General features: G+C 40.2%; 2 protein-coding genes across 2 annotated transcripts; both read right to left on the bottom strand.

The window, feature by feature from the left end:
• Positions 1–732: 732 nt before the first annotated feature.
• hmx4 (H6 family homeobox 4) lies at positions 733–3272 on the bottom strand. The gene is made up of 2 exons (XM_030142037.1): positions 2877–3272; positions 733–2742 (listed from the first exon to the last, which is right to left on the bottom strand). Exons 1-2 carry the CDS (start codon positions 3097–3099, stop codon positions 2168–2170), a joined length of 798 nt encoding a protein of 265 aa, XP_029997897.1. The 5' UTR covers positions 3100–3272; the 3' UTR covers positions 733–2167.
• Positions 3273–4204: 932 nt separating this feature from the next.
• Positions 4205–7318, bottom strand: hmx1 (H6 family homeobox 1). The gene is made up of 2 exons (XM_030142025.1): positions 6577–7318; positions 4205–5148 (listed from the first exon to the last, which is right to left on the bottom strand). Exons 1-2 carry the CDS (start codon positions 6878–6880, stop codon positions 4526–4528), a joined length of 927 nt encoding a protein of 308 aa, XP_029997885.1. The 5' UTR covers positions 6881–7318; the 3' UTR covers positions 4205–4525.
• Between the last annotated feature and the right edge of the window lie 9568 nt (positions 7319–16886).

Raw genomic sequence — 16886 nt, 5'->3', positions numbered from 1 at the left:
CCAGTTGCCAAAGTTTTAATGATGATATCTTAACATTTCTGAACCAAATAATACTTATAAATCAATATTTCTACATATGGAAATGCAGGATTTTAACCACTCACGGCACTTTTTAACTGACTCCCAGAAATTGTGTTCATGTTGCCATTAAATCCACAAACCTGTGATCATAAATGACTATCGAAGTATAACTATTTTAACCAGACCACAAAGTTTTTTTTTCTATTCAGTATGTAAACTCAGTCTCTGGTGACTGTGACGGGAGGACACATCCTTCATATCTTTCAGTCACAAAATTATGCTGAGTTTGTACAATTTACAGAGACGTGCAATGGCAACATTTTATTTCCTGGTGACTGAGTTGGTTAAAATGTGTGGCACAATCAACAAAGTCTTTAAGGGAAAAGCCCTGCAAGGATCACTAAAATCAGGTTCAGTATTGAAAAATCTAAATGATTTTAACTTTACACTCTGACGCCTTTTATACTGTCACAAAGACTTTGGAGATATTTATACATATAAAGGCCATGTTTTATGGGTTTCCTTTACAAAAAAAAAAATCAAATGCAATCAGATTTTAAAAAAGAACAAAACATTTCTGTTGTCACATTCTCAAAATGTTTGTTAAATTAGACATGACTTTTTTTTTATAAAGTATTCATACTCTCAGTATTCTGAAATGTGTTTTAACCATCTTGTACATTTCTCTTATTACAGTTGAATTATATCTCTTGCCTTCCTTTACTTGCTTATACAAAGTGATTTATGACACAGTCAACAAATGCATGTCTGTTTTCTTTTTGTCAGAATTAGCCTGGTGCATTAATTCCCTCTGGATTTTATAGTGTATTTCCAAAGCCCAAAGCCAAATCTTTTGGTAATATGGCTGACTTGAAGTTTCCCCATAAGAAATTAGCTTTGGCTCGGGTTTACAAAAGTTCAAAAGAGCATATGCAGCAGTTCTATGCTTTGAAAAAAATGATGCTGATGGTGTTTTGGTCTGCGCCTGTGGTAGTGCCCACATTTCAGGAAGAGAGACCTGAGGATCGAAGTGCTTTCCCCTTCTCCTATGTTCTGCATGCATTAAATATATAATGAACCACAGGTCAGGCTTTAGATTCATACAGGGGTGATGAAATTATGTGTCCTTTTCCCATTTATATGAACTGCTCTGCTGTGTTTACAGTGTGTGCTTCATTTTGTTCAAACACATAAAGGCCTTTAGGGTAGAAAACAGAACTGGGCCTTTTGGCTGCAACATATTGTATTAGAAAACATGGAATAATTTAAGGCAGATTTACCTCAAAGGGCACATGTGGCAGTTATCTGTTCCACACTGATAATCAATAACTTCTCTCACATTACATGTTTAAAAATCATTTAGGATTTAATTCTGTAAAAAAAAAAAAAAAAAAAAGACCATAAAAACTACTGTTAAAGATTAGTTAACTGATTAAACACACTGTATTCACACTATCTACATTTCATGTAATAATAACCCGTCTGGCACAAAAAAAAAGTTAGCCTTAAAATACTGAGTACTCAGCTCTGTAAAATATTTCTTCAATGGAGATTTTTTAATTACAGTTTCAGTAAATGGTGTAATAAGCCTATAGGCAACGTGGAATAAAGCAACAATAAGTAGGATATTCAGAAAAAAAAAATAGACATGCGTGAAACATAGAATAAAATATTAATTACATTCATTTAAATACATGGGTAATTTCAGTAATTCAGAAATTGATATGATACAGGAAATGCATGCAAATAGCTTTAGGCTATAGTAATTTCTTTGGTGGCTTAGACTGCTGGAAATGCTGTTGTCAATAATAATAATAATAATAATAATAATAATGTGTAAACAATAAAATGTTGGGATTGATAGTGTTGTAGGCCTCCTTCAGGCTATCTTTAGCGTAGCCTATTTTTTAAAAAATACAATACAATAAAATAAAAATGCTATGTGTGACTGTAGCAGGTTTAGTGTGTTGTCTTTAGAAAACCCATATTTTGACTCCAAAAATAAATAAATCAGAGTCATCTTATTTATTTTTTTTACGTGATATGTAACTACCCGGCCCCTCCATCTAATCAACACCTTAAATGCTCGAAACTTGGCATCAAACCACCAAAAAAAGTGTCTCTTTCACAAGAAACAATCAAATCATCATACGTCCCCGTCGTACAGACTGAAGTACTTGCTGGCGTTGGAGAAGCAGAGGTAAGGCGTGCTGCTCCCCGGGTAGACCACGGGCAGGGGCATGGGCAGCAGGCACCTCCCCAGCAGGTTACTCTCTTTGTACAAGGCCGGGAGCTGCCCTACCACCACGGGCTTTCCAGTTTCGGGGAAATCAGTTACGGGTCCGTCAATTTCAGTGGAGATCTGCCGTTTCAATTTATTCCTGCGGTTCTGAAACCATATTTTCACTTGAGTCTCCGTGAGCTGGAGGGAAGTGGCCAGACATGCGCGCTCTGCGCTGCTCAGATAGCGTTTCATGTCGAACGTAGACTCCAACTGGAAAATCTGTCTCTTGGAAAAAATAGTGCGTGTTTTCTTTTTCGTGATCATTTTGCTCTTCTTGGCGGGGTTGCCTCCTTTGTGGGGGTCCGTGGCCGTGGTGGCGGAGCTGCTGTCGTCGCAGCTGCTGTCCCCGCTCTCGAAGCGGACCTCCGGGGCTTTCCTCGGGTCTGCGTGGCTGATGAGGCCGGGTTCCGCCGCTCCACCGCAGTCTTCCATCAACTCTGCAAAACACACGCACACGTCAGTGAAGCCGCCGCGTGGCAGCGTTTTCCTATCGGACTAGATGAAGTGCAAAGAAGTGAACACGCGTGTCTAAAAGTGTGTGGGTGACCAGATGGACCCGGATGCTTCTTACCACTTTGGTGAAGTCTGCTGCCCGGGTCCGGCCTCTGGTGGACTCCGGTGTCCTCAAGGTGGCTCTGGAAAGCGTCTTTACGCACCGCCGTGTCCAGGTCATCCTGCAGTCCGGTGGGGTGACAGCTCCCAGGGCTCCTCCCGTTTGTCTTGAGGTTGAGGATGTTGTCAATAGTGAACTTCAGAGAGGCGGCGGGGCGGCATGGAGCGTCCACTTTGCTCATATTCTCCAAGGCGTGAGTCCTTCTCTGTTTCACTTCCGCGACTCAACTCGCTGTTAAAGTTTCAAACCAGAGTATTCTCACAACTAACGCCTCGACGCTCCATGCACCATAGCAGCTGACACTGCCGGGCTCCGATGCTCTGTTTGCGCCGGGACTGAACGCACCGGATGGAGCGAACGGAGTCACCGCTGATTGGCCGAGGGCTGCGCACCGGACTGACCAATGACGGCGACGGGATGCGAGGAGAGGGGAGGGCGCGAGGGTGCTGTTGTGTCCTCCCTCTCCAACACTCACCCTTACACCACTTGGACTCTCCCCCTCCCCTTTCTTCTCATTAATCCACACCAAGGAGACGCGGGTCCGGCCCGTTAGGCCTCCCCCCGAGGAAACAAAGAGGAGTTTGATTTCACCCCAGAACAGATACAGTAAAAAATGTAGACCCACAACTATAGGAGGAACCCTTTGTATTTACAGCATCAGCAGGAAGTTACAGCAGTGAAGTCTTCTCTGACAGCTCCAGGTTCCAAAACAAACCCAAAACTTACACCTTACTTTCGGAGTTTCAGCTGCTTTTCACTTTTTATGCAGCCTTTAAATGAAAAAGCTCGTATTTTGTTTTTTTCCCCACCTGAAACTTTCAATATCCGTAACTCATAGCCTTCAGAAATCACAAATAAGACATTGCTTTATTTCATAAATCATAAAGTCATCTTATGTAGAAACGCTTATATGTTTAATCAATCCGAGTAAAAAAAAACAACTATTCGAATATTTTGTGTTTGGAGATTGTTCCATTTCTAAAGTCTCCTATCGCAGTTTTTTCGTTGTGATTAAAACTTTCAGTGTGTGGGGTCCAGAGCATTTTCGGGTTGTGCAGACTGTGTAAAATTGTAGGTTATGTTTTTAATGCGGGTCACTTTTTACGAAAAGTTATGAAGTTTGCTATAAAAATTCTAGTCAATAATTAACTTTTTTCTTTCTCTTCCGTATCAGTAGGTGCAAGACCACAACTTTCTGCAAAATATACATGTACATATACACCCATTTATTAAAGAAAAAAAAAAAAACAGACATATAGTCGAAAAACAGACAGACATCTCTGTGATTTGCTTTGCTTTGTTTATTTCTATAATGTGAAAAAAGTGACAAAGTTGGAAACGTGGCTTTAAATATAAAAGTTTGCAAAAATATGTGTGTATTCAAACATACAGTACATGGACAGCAGCGGCCTCCTTTGCTGTCCACAGTCTCTACTGTGACCAGAGCACAGACTCTTCTAGAGGCTTCTGAACACAAACAGATGTGTGGTCTTCATCACAGTCTCTTTGGATGCACTCAACAAATGTCTGCAGGATTTTGGATTATTGCACGATTCTGTTTGAACAGAGTGGATGTTACTCATTGAACCAAGCAACTGGGTCAGTCTCTAGACTAACCCGGACATCTGTGATCTTAACATGCTCATAGAGTGAGCGAAGGAGGACAGGGGGTAGTTGACTGAGCTGGAGAACCCCGGCACGGTGGGGGACACGGGATGGCGGCTGAAGTTAAACCCCAGAGCCGCAGTGGGCGCAGGTCCTTCATGGTACAGGATGGGCACCCTGACAATCCGCTGGGTCGAGTTGGGAATATGCACAGCCTCCAGGTCCGCCGCCAGCTGCCTCTTCCATTTATTCCTTCTGTTCTGGAACCAGATTTTAACCTGAGTCTCTGTCAGTTGGAGGGATGCCGCCAACCCCGCTCTCTCCGAGCTGCTGAGGTACCGTTTCACATCGAAGGTGGATTCCAGCTGGAACACCTGGCTGCGGCTGAACACGGTCCGAGTCTTCTTCTTCCGGCCGGAGTTCTGATCTAAATTCGTTTCTTGCTCCGACCGTGCGTCAGAGCCGTTCTGTGCGTCCTCGCCGTCTTCCATCAGATTTGTCTCACCGGTTTTTCGGTCGATTTCGTCGCTTCCCTCCGTTATAGATTCGGAAACGGCGGGGGAACCTCTCTCGCTGGTGGACATGGAGCAGCAGTGCTCCTCTGAACTGGAGGTGTCCCGTGGACCTGAAGCACAAAAGCGCATAGATCATATAGGAGGACCGCAAACATGACCCAGAGCCCATCTGCATAAAGGTGGTTTTAAGTATTAAAGTAGATTCTGTTGGGTTTCTGTAAATTGGCTTACAGTCTGGTTTTCACCAACTCTATATATAAAGTGTCATGAGATAACTTTTTTTGTTGTGATCTGGCGCTATATAAATAAAATTTTGATTGATTGAGTGATTTGATTGGTTTTCCCCGTAAGTCGCTTTGGCAAAAAGCGTCTGCCAAATGCATAAACATAAAAAGTATAAGATAACAGAGGTCAGAAGAAAGTTATGCAAAATGAAATGCAGCCAATAGATAATAATTTAAAAAAAAAAAAAAAAGAAATACATGATGTCTCTCTTATTACCCCTATCTATAAACAAATATTCAAGTTGCATCTACATTTAACATTATCTGTTAAAAGTAAGGGCGGAGGAAGTAAGACGTCGGTTGGTTAGATTGCATAACACATTATGCTCCCGGTGAGGAAGTTATGTCAAGCCCAATTATGACCCACATAAAAAGTGTAATCAGTGAATCTCGATTAAAGATGTGCCACAAAAGCAGGCGTGTGCACTTTACAAGTCTGGCAACAAGTTCGTGTGTTATCCATCTACTGTGGACACTTAGTTTGGATGTGTTTGCGCGTAATGCCATGTGTGCCAAATGAGGTGCGTAAAAGCGTAACGTACACACTGGGCTCTTGTGCTTCTTTTTTAAGATTGTATAATGGACATTCGTGCTAATCCACGAGGATGATCTTTAGAACGGGTGACAAGTAACCATATAAAATAACCAAGTTTACGCAGCACTTAACCATTCAAACATGAAACTAAAAATCTGCGTGTTTTGCACAGAGCATACGTCCTGCTAAACGAATCAAATGCACGGTAGCTACAGTATTAAAAGGCTTTGGAAAGCTTACACAGTGGGAGTGGGTGGGGGGTGGGGTGGGGTGGGGGCAAGGAGAGCTACTGCCATGGCATGCTGGGATACTCTCCAGTTTATTGGTTTTATTTAATGGAGCAAGAACCAGCATGCCACGCCGGTTTTGTCTTGTGAATCTTAAATCTGCAAATATACACTCACAGAGTTGTGGGTTATGTCAACAAACAGAGGGAAACACGCAGGATAAATGTCATCCATCTACAGCCAAATGTCAGAGACAGTCCACACACTCCATTTAAGATCAGTTTATATTTTATATGACAACGTTTAAAAGTAAAACTGCAGGTCGGGTATGTAAATATGGCAGATCTTTTATCTTCTAAGGGCGTCAGAAATGTCATCAAACTGTCCATGCGTTCTGTAAATAAACCCAAACAGCTGCTGAGAGTGTTAAACCCGGCGTTTTGCGTTTGGAAGGACCAGTCACATATACACCCAGGACGCAGTTGTACTTACTGTGTGGGTTTTCCAAAGCTCTGAAGTTGAAAACGGTCCCTCCGCGGTACCACTGTAACGGCGAGTCTCTGTGCGGGGACCGGGCTGTGGACACGGAGCCATCGGACGTTAAAGCGCTCCCGTCGTCGTGACGTGGGTTCAGTGCCCGGCCAGTGGACACCGTCTCTGCACCGACATCCTCTCCACAGCTTCCCGTCAAACACTCCTTGTCGTCCCGTCCCTTCCCGAGGAGATTCTCGATAAAAAACGACGACGACGCCCTGGATGCAGTGGGCAGCTGACCCTCCGCCTGCTTCTCCTGCATGTTTTCACGGTTTTCACGGCACTTCTTGACGCAAACGAAGCAGATCCTGTCATAAACGTATCCGGGTGGTCATTATTATTATTCTAAAAGTGGCTGTTTTTGCGCCGTGCTGGGATGAGGAGTCATGGCACAGACGGGATGGGGGATCTCCTCGGTGCCGACGGGAGGAGATGGAGACGGAAGCAGTAGTACAGTGAAACGTCAAGTCAAACGCTCACGGAGCCGAGGGCAACCGGCGATTGGACGAGCACAATAGCAAATGGGGATTTTCCAGGGAAGGGAGAATTACCGCGTGTGCTTCAGTCACTGCTGCAGCTCCGTGTGTGTGTGCGTTGTGTGTACATATTCACGTGCAAGCCCGTCCCCTCGAGGCCCTCCGCAGAAAACCTCCGTCCGCAGTACAGCTCTCTTTATTTGGGTCAATTAGAGTGCAAATCAAAATAAAGATCCGCCAGGGCAGCAGCCATCCCCGGGGTCGAGCCCCCTCCGGTCCACACTTACACACCCATCAGCTGTATGAAGCCTGTCAATTTTACGCATGTGTGGTACCGCCGCCAAATGCGTAAAAACAGAACGAAAGAATCCTGCGTTTTTAAATCATTGTAGAATTTAGACAACCTTTGCCTCCTTTTGTTATTTTTAGCACCATATTAGTCCAAATATATTTGAAGTATCGGATAACGTGATGAACTTGAGAGTTGAGATTTCCGCCTTCCGCATATGTGCGCACTGAAGCGTGCCAAATAACAGACGAAACGCTGCGCCTTGGAGATGCAGGCTGCTGTCAAAGGTTATCTAAAGTTTGTATAGCTAATATTCCTATGATAATAGGCCGGTTTCTCTTTGCGGTGCCCTGCGTGGGTTAATTAGGACTAATCCCACATTCTTTTCTTTCGATTTAAAGATAAATAAATGGCAGAACAGTCTTGTTGACGGCGTGCGCCATATTCTGCTCGTATACGCACACAATTAAAACATTCAGAGGATTTGAGTCATTCATGAAAACATCCTTGGATCAAAATGCTTTTTAATATGTCATTTATTTTATTCAATTGTAAAAATGAGACAGACTAGGAAAAGTCAAAGTCTGTGTATACATCCAAACCAAATCACAAATAACATTCCCATTCCGCATTCAGCCAGTGCGCTCCTCGCCGTGTAGACGCAGATAAGGTTATCACTATTCTAATCTGAAACATTTAAATGAGTGCTGACGGGCGTCTTTACCCTTTTCTTTGAAATGGCAGGACATTTGAGCTTTTTATTTCCCTCAATGGAGTGAGCATGGCTGACCTTTAGCTCCCTCTCTGCCTCTGCGTCTCTGTCTTTAGGCTAAACGGTACCTTTGACAGAGGATCAGCCTAATGTTGCTTTTCAGTCCAACACTCACAATTGACAGCAGTAATATGAGCTCTGCGTTTAACAGGCGGCTCTTGCACCTGTCCTGCCACATCGTAGGTGATAAAACATTACATCTATATAAAATATACACATATATAACGTTTCGGCTGATCCGTCTTTTTTCAGATTGTGTCTGATTTGACGCACTTTCCCTCACTCTGGCCCATGCGTGTTTTGGAAAAATGTCTCTTCAGTTCCAAATTAATTACAAAAAAAAAAAAAACAGATATTTGAAACTTTATAATTATACATTTTCAAGTCTTTTCTATTCCAGCGCGAAACATGCAACAAACTGGAATAAACAGAACAACTATTGGAGTGGGTCTTACTGTGAAAATGTACTCCCAATTCCCTAAACTTTATTTATATAGATAGATAGATAGATAGATAGATAGATAGATAGATAGATAGATAGATAATACCACATGTTAATTTGATTAAAAACATCTATTTAGGTATATGTTTTTTCTCAACAATTATTTTCCTTTTAAATATTAATACATTGTGCAGTGTAGAGAGAGTTTAAAATTAATAAATTGATAATTAGAGATGTTTTGTGCTGTTACAGAGTTTTATCGAGGGACACACCAATTTATCAGTTTGCCTATTTATTTATTTACTTTTTAATATAAAATGCTGGTAATAGGAAAATTTATTATTATTAATAATAATAATAATAATAATAATAATAATAATAATGATACATTTTATTTATAGGCGCCTTTCTTGGCACTCAAGGACGTTGTACAGTAAAACAGGAAAGTATAGAGCAAGCAATAAACCAGAGTAAAAAATAAAAGGCAGGTTAAAAAAATTGGACAATGCAATTGTGTTCACAAAGAGAAAGAGGTCCTAAACAGATGCATTTTGAGTCTGGATTTGAAGAGAGGGAGTGAAGTGGTGTTTCTGAGATCCGGTGGCAAGGAGTTCCAGAGTTGGGGAGCAGAGCAGCTGAATGCTCTGCTCCCCATGGTGGTGCCAAGTTGATGCCAATAGTGACAGCTGGTTAATATGAGGCTTCTAGACTTAAAAATACTGACTTTGAGGAGGGAAAAATAGCCAGTAGCCCCATGTTCAGTTCCACATTTATTGATTAGTGATTTAATTAGACTGATTTATATAGTTATAGCGGTGGCATTCAATTCAGTAGTTCATTAAGGGGGGTGGGGTGGCTAATATTGGCTGTTTAATCAGCTTTTCCCTGCCAAACTAACATCGTCGTAGTTTTATCACAGATATGATCCTTGTCCTTCTCTTCTTGAGGGTGAATAGCAACAGGGCAAATGAAACTCTCTGTCGTAGAACAGACTAATCAAAGCACTTACTGGACAGTGATTTCCCTGGAGCTGTTAAAGAAGAGTAGATACAGTGCAGCAATCATGAAACATCACATATCACCATCCGGTAATCATCAGATATCATTTAATTACCATAACATCAGTGATTCACTCATTTCTTTTTGTTGCAAATGACACAGCTGAAGATCTCTAAAGTTACCAGATGATACAATGGTTTGGAAAGAAGTCTGAGAGTCTGTCATTTGTGGTGTAATGGTTGTGTGGGAGATGAATTTCATATTTTATTTGAATATACTAATGTACAGGATATTGAATTTAGGCCAAAGTATTTGCCAAAATACTACTCGCATCATCCATCAGTGTATAAACTTATAATGCTTCTTCAGTCCAAACAACCAAGCATAATACATCAATTGGGCTTCTTTCTGAAAAGGGTTTTATCTCTCTTTCAATGAATTTTGTTATTGTTGAATGCATATCGTTCTTTTTTTCTGTCATGACATGGTGTTTGTGCTCCATATCATGTATTTGGTGATGAGCAGAATAAAATAAAATAAAATGAATGAAGGAATTTGTCCTATTTTGACTTCACCATCCCATTTGTGGTGTGTTGTATTCCCTCAGCTCTGCAGATGTGTAAAGCTGCGTTTGATGCAGATAAATTATGCGTGTGAATTATGCGTTTGTGTTTGAAAACCCTACATTAGATCAGGTTTCTCTGTGTACACCAGGCCGTCTGAACGATGTGGCACCCCGACCTGCGCCCCCTGCTCTGGGGGGTCATGAAGTCCAGACCCAGAGGCCTCTCTCTCACTTTCTCTCTTCCTTCTCTTCCTGCTCTGATCCTTATCCAGCCTGGCGTGCCCTTTGGTTTATATGGCCTGCTGGCCTCCTCCGCAGCCATGGATCTCCATGCACGCCGCCACATCTCTGACATCAGCTCACAACTGAACTACAACATTCACCACACAAAAAAATTATATCATCAGCGTGTGCTCCGGGAGACAGCTGCATCAAATTGAGCATGTTTCTCCAGTTGGCTGTGGTGAGCATTTTCCAGTTCTTTGTGCTGCCAGGCCTGTAAGAGGCCAAACAGTCTGTTACAGTTTGTGTTATGACCATCCAAGAGTAAACACAAGTAAGATGGCAGTGAGACTCAAGTGCATGGCCTTTGGAAAACAAATTGACTGTGCATAACATATACTGTATGGTTTGGAAATCTTACACTAGGGAAAATGGACTGTAAAAAGCCAGTATCAAACATTTTCCAGCACTCTTTTAGCAACCACAATCATTTCCACTTTCTTCTAATCAAAGACACGGATATTTTATTGAAGAAGTAACATGAATGAGAGGGAAAAGAGGCCTGCATCTGTGCAATATTTTCTTAGAAATCCATACTGCTCAGACATTTGACTGTTATTAACCAGCTTCCTCGATAGCCCCCCATTTTTCAGTTTTGAAATTACCCAGGCCTAATCACCATGTTATAATGGCCATTACTCCTTCAAGTGTGATTTTAATGGCTCTGGAGTCTACCACTCTCAGTAGGGGTTTACAGTCAATGAAAGTGGAGTCAGTTTGACCTAGTTCGTTCCATTGGAGGCTGCGAGACAGGCAGGCAGAGACAGGAAGGAGTGATTCTCCTCTGGGGCATTTCACAGCTCTCTTTACATTAAGAGGTCTTCATAGTGACTCGGTGAAGTACAGTGACCTCAGCTGACTTTTATATGAAACAGTGCAAGCTTGCACAAAGTCACACTTAAAAACAGTGCATGCAGCTGTTCATTGTATTGGTCATGTGTTCAGTGACCAATTTATTTCAGTAATGATGCTCAGAGGAACATTTTTAGAGCCGGTCAAATAAAACCGCTGAGATGGAGAGACTACTACCTCTGAGCAGGCATTTGTCTTGGGTTTGTTGGGAGCCCTCTGATGGTTAACAGAGTGCAGTGCACTACACCTTATCTGCTCACAAATTGTCACTGTCATGACATTGATTTTTGCACAAACCTCTTTGCAGTATGCTGCTGAAAACTGTCTTCTCCTCTGGAAGTTGAGGAAAGCGAGCAGATTAGATGATGAGTGTGAAAGTAAAGCTTACACTCTTTAAGACAACCCAAGAAGTGTTTTGTTCAGTTTTAACATTTTTTGTATTTTTGTTTTGATATGTTGTCGAAGTTCTTTTCATGAAGTGTTTCATGCTTTGCCATCGTGGATCATATCCAATCCTGTAGTGTTTAAAGATCCAGCTTTCTTAAAAAAAAAAAAAATCCTATTGCATACTTACTTTACTTAACTTGCAAGCCAGCTTAGCTGGGCTGTGCTAGTCCTGGCATTAATAATTCACTGTTCATAATAAGTTGATGCTGCAGAGTTTGTTCTCATTGATAGTATTAGCCGAGGTGAGCATTCTTGGCCAGACTTAGTGACGCCAGCAGACTAGCATAAAGTGGGCTTTAATTGCCCATAATCTCTGTCGTTCTCTTTCCTCTCAGTGCAAGTCAACAGCATATAGGCTACAAATGCCAGACCTTAGCAGGCATTTTAGCTCTATATCAGCCTGAGTCTCACATCAATGCTTGGACTTTGGAACATTTGGATTTGCAGCTCAGAAGTTAAAGGACTTGGGAGGTTTTTAGGATTTTTTTTTTTTTTTTATGCCCACTACTGTACTGGGATTTCAGACCATCTTATTTATGTGTGTAATCCATAAGGGCATCATCCTAGATTGTTTTCAACGCAATACATAAAGGAAATGTCCATTTGTAAAAATGTGTTTCATGCCACTTTTCTTCCACATCTGTTTGCTCTTTTTACAAAGTGTGTGTTCAGGGTATCTCTTTCATTATTAAGAACGCCTTCAAAGCCTGCTCTAACCTAGTTTCTTGATTATTCTGCCCAATGAATTTGTGTCAGTGGGCCACTCATTTGAAGAATATAGTGGTAATGGTACACATGTAAACAACACTGTCTACAATGCAGAAAAGGGTAATTTCCCCCAAATTAAAGGATTAGATTTTTTTTTTTTTTTTAATCTCTGGTCAAATGTTCAAGTTTGAACATTTTGACATTTTGTACTTTCCACACTGGATTTAATTAATGAAGAAATGCAGGACTCCATCACATTAAATCCAAATGATTTTGATGAAATAGAAATAATGAACTGACTGGTTTAGTCACTTGCATTATGTGCAGTAAAAAGCTTGGCCTAACTCAAGTATTTAGGTTTTTACATGGGCCAGTGCCTTTCTTCTTAAAGGACTAGACTAACACTAGTTGAAGAGAGTATTTCAACTGCAATTTAAAGAACTTCAGTGACAAACACTCCCATATGGTCAAACATCATTTTAGAGAATAGATTTTTTAACTTTTTTTTTTTTTTTTTAACAGATTATTTTCAAATGTCATGTGTTTGGAAACTAACAAAAACCAGCAGCTATAATTTAAAAAGAAATGAATAAGAGAAAGAAAATAATAGTAAAGAAAGGAAAAAGTTATTGGGTTGAAAATACCTGAAAGGACATAAAACACCAAATCAGTTTAATTTAATATCAGTGTTCCTCTATTTTTACTTCTTACAGAAACAATGACCCTTATTCTTCAGACTGGCCTGTAATGAAGTTCTTATCCGTCCATTAAAAGGTGACAAAGCTTTGAAATTAATCAGGCGAGTTTTCCATCCCCTGTTTCCCCCTGTCCTCTCTCCGGGACGGACCACCGCCGCCAGTTTCTCCACTTATAAGGCCTTATGTGTCTGAAGGGATTTCTGAACGGGAATGTCCGTTTGTTTAACCTCTTCACGGTACGTTAACCCCTGTCAGGACAGACTCATCAGCCCAGTACAAAGGGGCTGAAAAGCGAGGACCTCTTCCAACCTCCACCGACCCTCCTGCCTCCCTGAACAGTCCCAGTCCCTTAAAGATCACCTCAAACCAGACAGAAAACAAAACCACCAGGTCCTTTTAACTGTGTCCACTTACTGATGCTCTTCGTGGGAGTACGTTCGTTGGGGAACAGATATTTTACGATCATAAAAGTCATCCAATCTGAGCTGTGCAGGACCTGAAGGCCTGGAGGGGATTTTAGTCTGTAAGTGAGGTGTAATATTTCTGAAAAGTTTCTTACCATAGTTGAAACCACGTGGCTCAAAGACTTGCTGACCTATTGTAATAAGCTTAAGGCAAACAGACCCATGTGCGCAGGAGCCAAGACCTGCCCCACGTTCAATACACACCACATATGAGTCTGTGGAATACACAGAGCTGCAGTCCGTGGGCACAGTGAAAGGAGACCTCTGTGTGAACTGTTCATTCTAATGACTCCCACTCCTGACTCTTACACAACAGAACTAATTACACAGTGCAATTTGTGCTTTTGCCACTTTATTTCCTGCACTATGCTTGAAAAAAAAATTTTAAAAATCCGTAAATCCTAAGTACTCTTAGGGCCTGGAAGTGTGTCCAGCACACTTTCAGTAGGTTACTGGTGCCAGTATGGGGTCCACGATGTTACACAGGAGACAGACTATGGCAGTGTTCTTCAATCTTAGGGTCAGGACCCCATGTGAGGTCACCTGCAATTCAAATGGGGTCACCTGAAATTTCTAGTAATTGATAAAATAACTAAATAAATAACCTTACTAATAAAAAATATATGGTGTGTTGAGAGAGACAATCAGAATCCATAACAGACATGACAAACAACACAAACATTATAAACGCATTTCAAATTCAGATTAAAGCATAATTCAGTGATAAAACACATGAGTGTCTGGGCATGTACTCCTAAAATTCTGGGATTTCAATCTGTATACACCAGTGTTTTTCAACCTTGGGGTCGGGACCCCACGTGGGGTCGCCTGGAATTCAAATGGGGTCACCTGAAATGTCAAGTAATTGATGAAAATAAAAACTTACTAATAAAAAAACAATATGGTGAGTTGAGAGAGACAATCATTATACATAAAAGACATGACAAACTGTGAAGCTCAAACTGAAGCACTGTGGTTCTGTTTATCTTTCAAATGTTCATTGTGGTCGGTTTCAGATGCTGCAGCTCTTTCATAATTCATAGTTTGAGTTCCTGTTTGTTCAGTGTTAATTGTCAACCTTGTAAATACAAGCTGAACTGACTGTACATATCCTGACCAAGGAAAATAAAATTCCCTTTGTGCAGTAATCTACACCTGGCTTTTCTGCCTCTGTCCAGAATAATATACATTATATAGACTAAATGTTGTCTAAAATTAATGTATATTTGTAACATAGTATAGCAAACTATTACATGATCAAAAACAAATTAATTTTAGCAACAAAATTGTCTTCATTTTGAATGTCTGGGGTCATCAGAAACTTGTGATGTTAAAATGGGGTCAGGAGCCAAAAAAGTTTGGAACTACTGCTTTATGGAGTCCAAGTTGTTACGCAGGGGACAGACTATGGGGTAAGGAAGCTGTTAAAATATTTGTGTGCAGAAAAAAAACAGATATATGTGCAAATTAGTGATTTATTCAGAATATGCACTGAAATTTAACATGTGAACAAGCAAAACATAAATAATAATACAAAATCAATAATCAAGACAATCTTAAACAGAACAACAGCACAATAGTTTAATTTCCTCACCTGAAAAGGGGTGGGAAGAAGTGCAATTTATTTAATCCCACCCCCTCTTCATAAAATATTAATAATATATATTTATCTCCCTCTTCCTTTTACATTACTCTTTATATTTATATATCTGTTCACACACACACCCTCATACATTTGTATACACATACATATGTTTATACATACAAATACGCATATAATCTTTTACCTATGCGTTTCTTAATATTAGTCTATATTTGTGCAAAAAAACAAATGTTTGTAAACTCTTGAATGACCTCAATCGAACATTAAATGTATTGTTTGTATTTTATCGTCGGAATAGGAATGAGAAAGTTTTGACGTCGAGAATTAGAAACTTGACGATTGCACTTTCCCACCACAAATACTAATTCACCATCGTGACTTTACCGTCAAAAATACGTCACCACTTCACAGACATTATTTATCAAGCAGAAGATCCATGGATTCCACAGACGGAGCATGAGTTCAGGTTTGATCGGTCTGGATGAATGTGGAAGGTGGATAATGAAGTCAGAGAATGAAATCAGGTCAAATCAAACCATTTGTTCACTGTTCTGACCTCAGAGAAGGAACCTGAACTCATGCTCAGTCTGTGGAATCCATGGATCTTCTGCTCGATAAATAATGTCCGTGAAGTGGTGACATATTTTTAACAGTAGAGTCACGATGGTGAATTCGTATTTGTGATGGAGAAAGCCAGTCGTAAAGTTGAATTTCATGTTTGTAATTCTTGATGTCAAAACTTTTTCATTCCTATTCTGACGATAAAATACACCCAATACATTTAATGTATGATTTAACTCATTCAGGAGTTTACAAATATGTTGTTGGGGTTTTTGTTTTTTTTTTTGCACAACTGTAGGCTGGTTTCTTGGAATTAAGAGAGAGTAATTCGAATTTCAGAGATTTTCATATGTGTGAGTGGATTAAAGTGAGGGCAGATGTTAAGTCTAGATGAATTGGGAGTGTGGGTGTGAAATTATGGAATGGATTTATGATGCACTTAAGTTATCCACTCCTTTGGCGAAGTTTTAAAAAAAAAAGGGTACTTTAAGTTTAAATTATTCAGAAATATTGAATTGAGATGGTAGATATGTTTTTGTTGTTGATTTTTAAAAAAATTTTATTTGTTATTATTATGGTGTGAATCCTCGATGCTGTACACATTTAAGTTGACGTAAGCAGTGTATTAGCTGAAAAGGATAGGCAAAAAAATAAGCTTTTTCTTCTGGCCTATTCCTTTTTTTGGTTTTTATGTTTATTACGATTGATGTACTGAGTACAATAACACTGGTCAACAACAAATTTATTGTTTAAGTTTTTTTTATCTGATTGAGGATAATTTTGGTGTGCTGAATCCAAAAATCACATTAATTTTGCTCAATCAGGTCAACTTTCTGAACTATGCTACATATTGGCTTTTTAACATTTTTGCTTACATTTATGGGCATTTTCACATCATATGACACAAAATTCTTTCGTATTTCTTGCAATAAACAAGTTCTGAAGATTTTACTTTTGCCAATTTATGATTGTTTTTTTTTAATATTACAGGTGAATGAAATGGCTTCGACTAGAAGATCTTGCAAAAATAAGCCTGACGTATTCTGCTACATCTGCGGTGAATACACCATTGTACCTAACAGGAATCAAGTCACAAGTTTCATAAAGTGT

This window comes from Sphaeramia orbicularis, chromosome 1 (genome assembly GCF_902148855.1).
Source record: "Sphaeramia orbicularis chromosome 1, fSphaOr1.1, whole genome shotgun sequence".
NCBI classification, from domain to species: domain Eukaryota; kingdom Metazoa; phylum Chordata; class Actinopteri; order Kurtiformes; family Apogonidae; genus Sphaeramia; species Sphaeramia orbicularis.
Note: the sequence above shows the minus strand (reverse complement) of the source record. Positions and strands in the feature narration are given on the sequence as shown.

Bases quoted from the DNA above. Each gene is read 5' to 3' on its own strand.
- hmx4 (XM_030142037.1), bottom strand. From the start codon at position 3,099: ATGAGCAAAGTGGACGCTCCATGCCGCCCCGCCGCCTCTCTGAAGTTC. The intron at 2,743-2,876 runs GTAAGAAGCATC...TGTGTTTTGCAG, and splicing joins CAGCAGACTTCACCAAAGTG to AGTTGATGGAAGACTGCGGT.
- hmx1 (XM_030142025.1), bottom strand. From the start codon at position 6,880: ATGCAGGAGAAGCAGGCGGAGGGTCAGCTGCCCACTGCATCCAGGGCG. The intron at 5,149-6,576 runs GTAAGTACAACT...TTTGTGCTTCAG, and splicing joins AGCTTTGGAAAACCCACACA to GTCCACGGGACACCTCCAGT.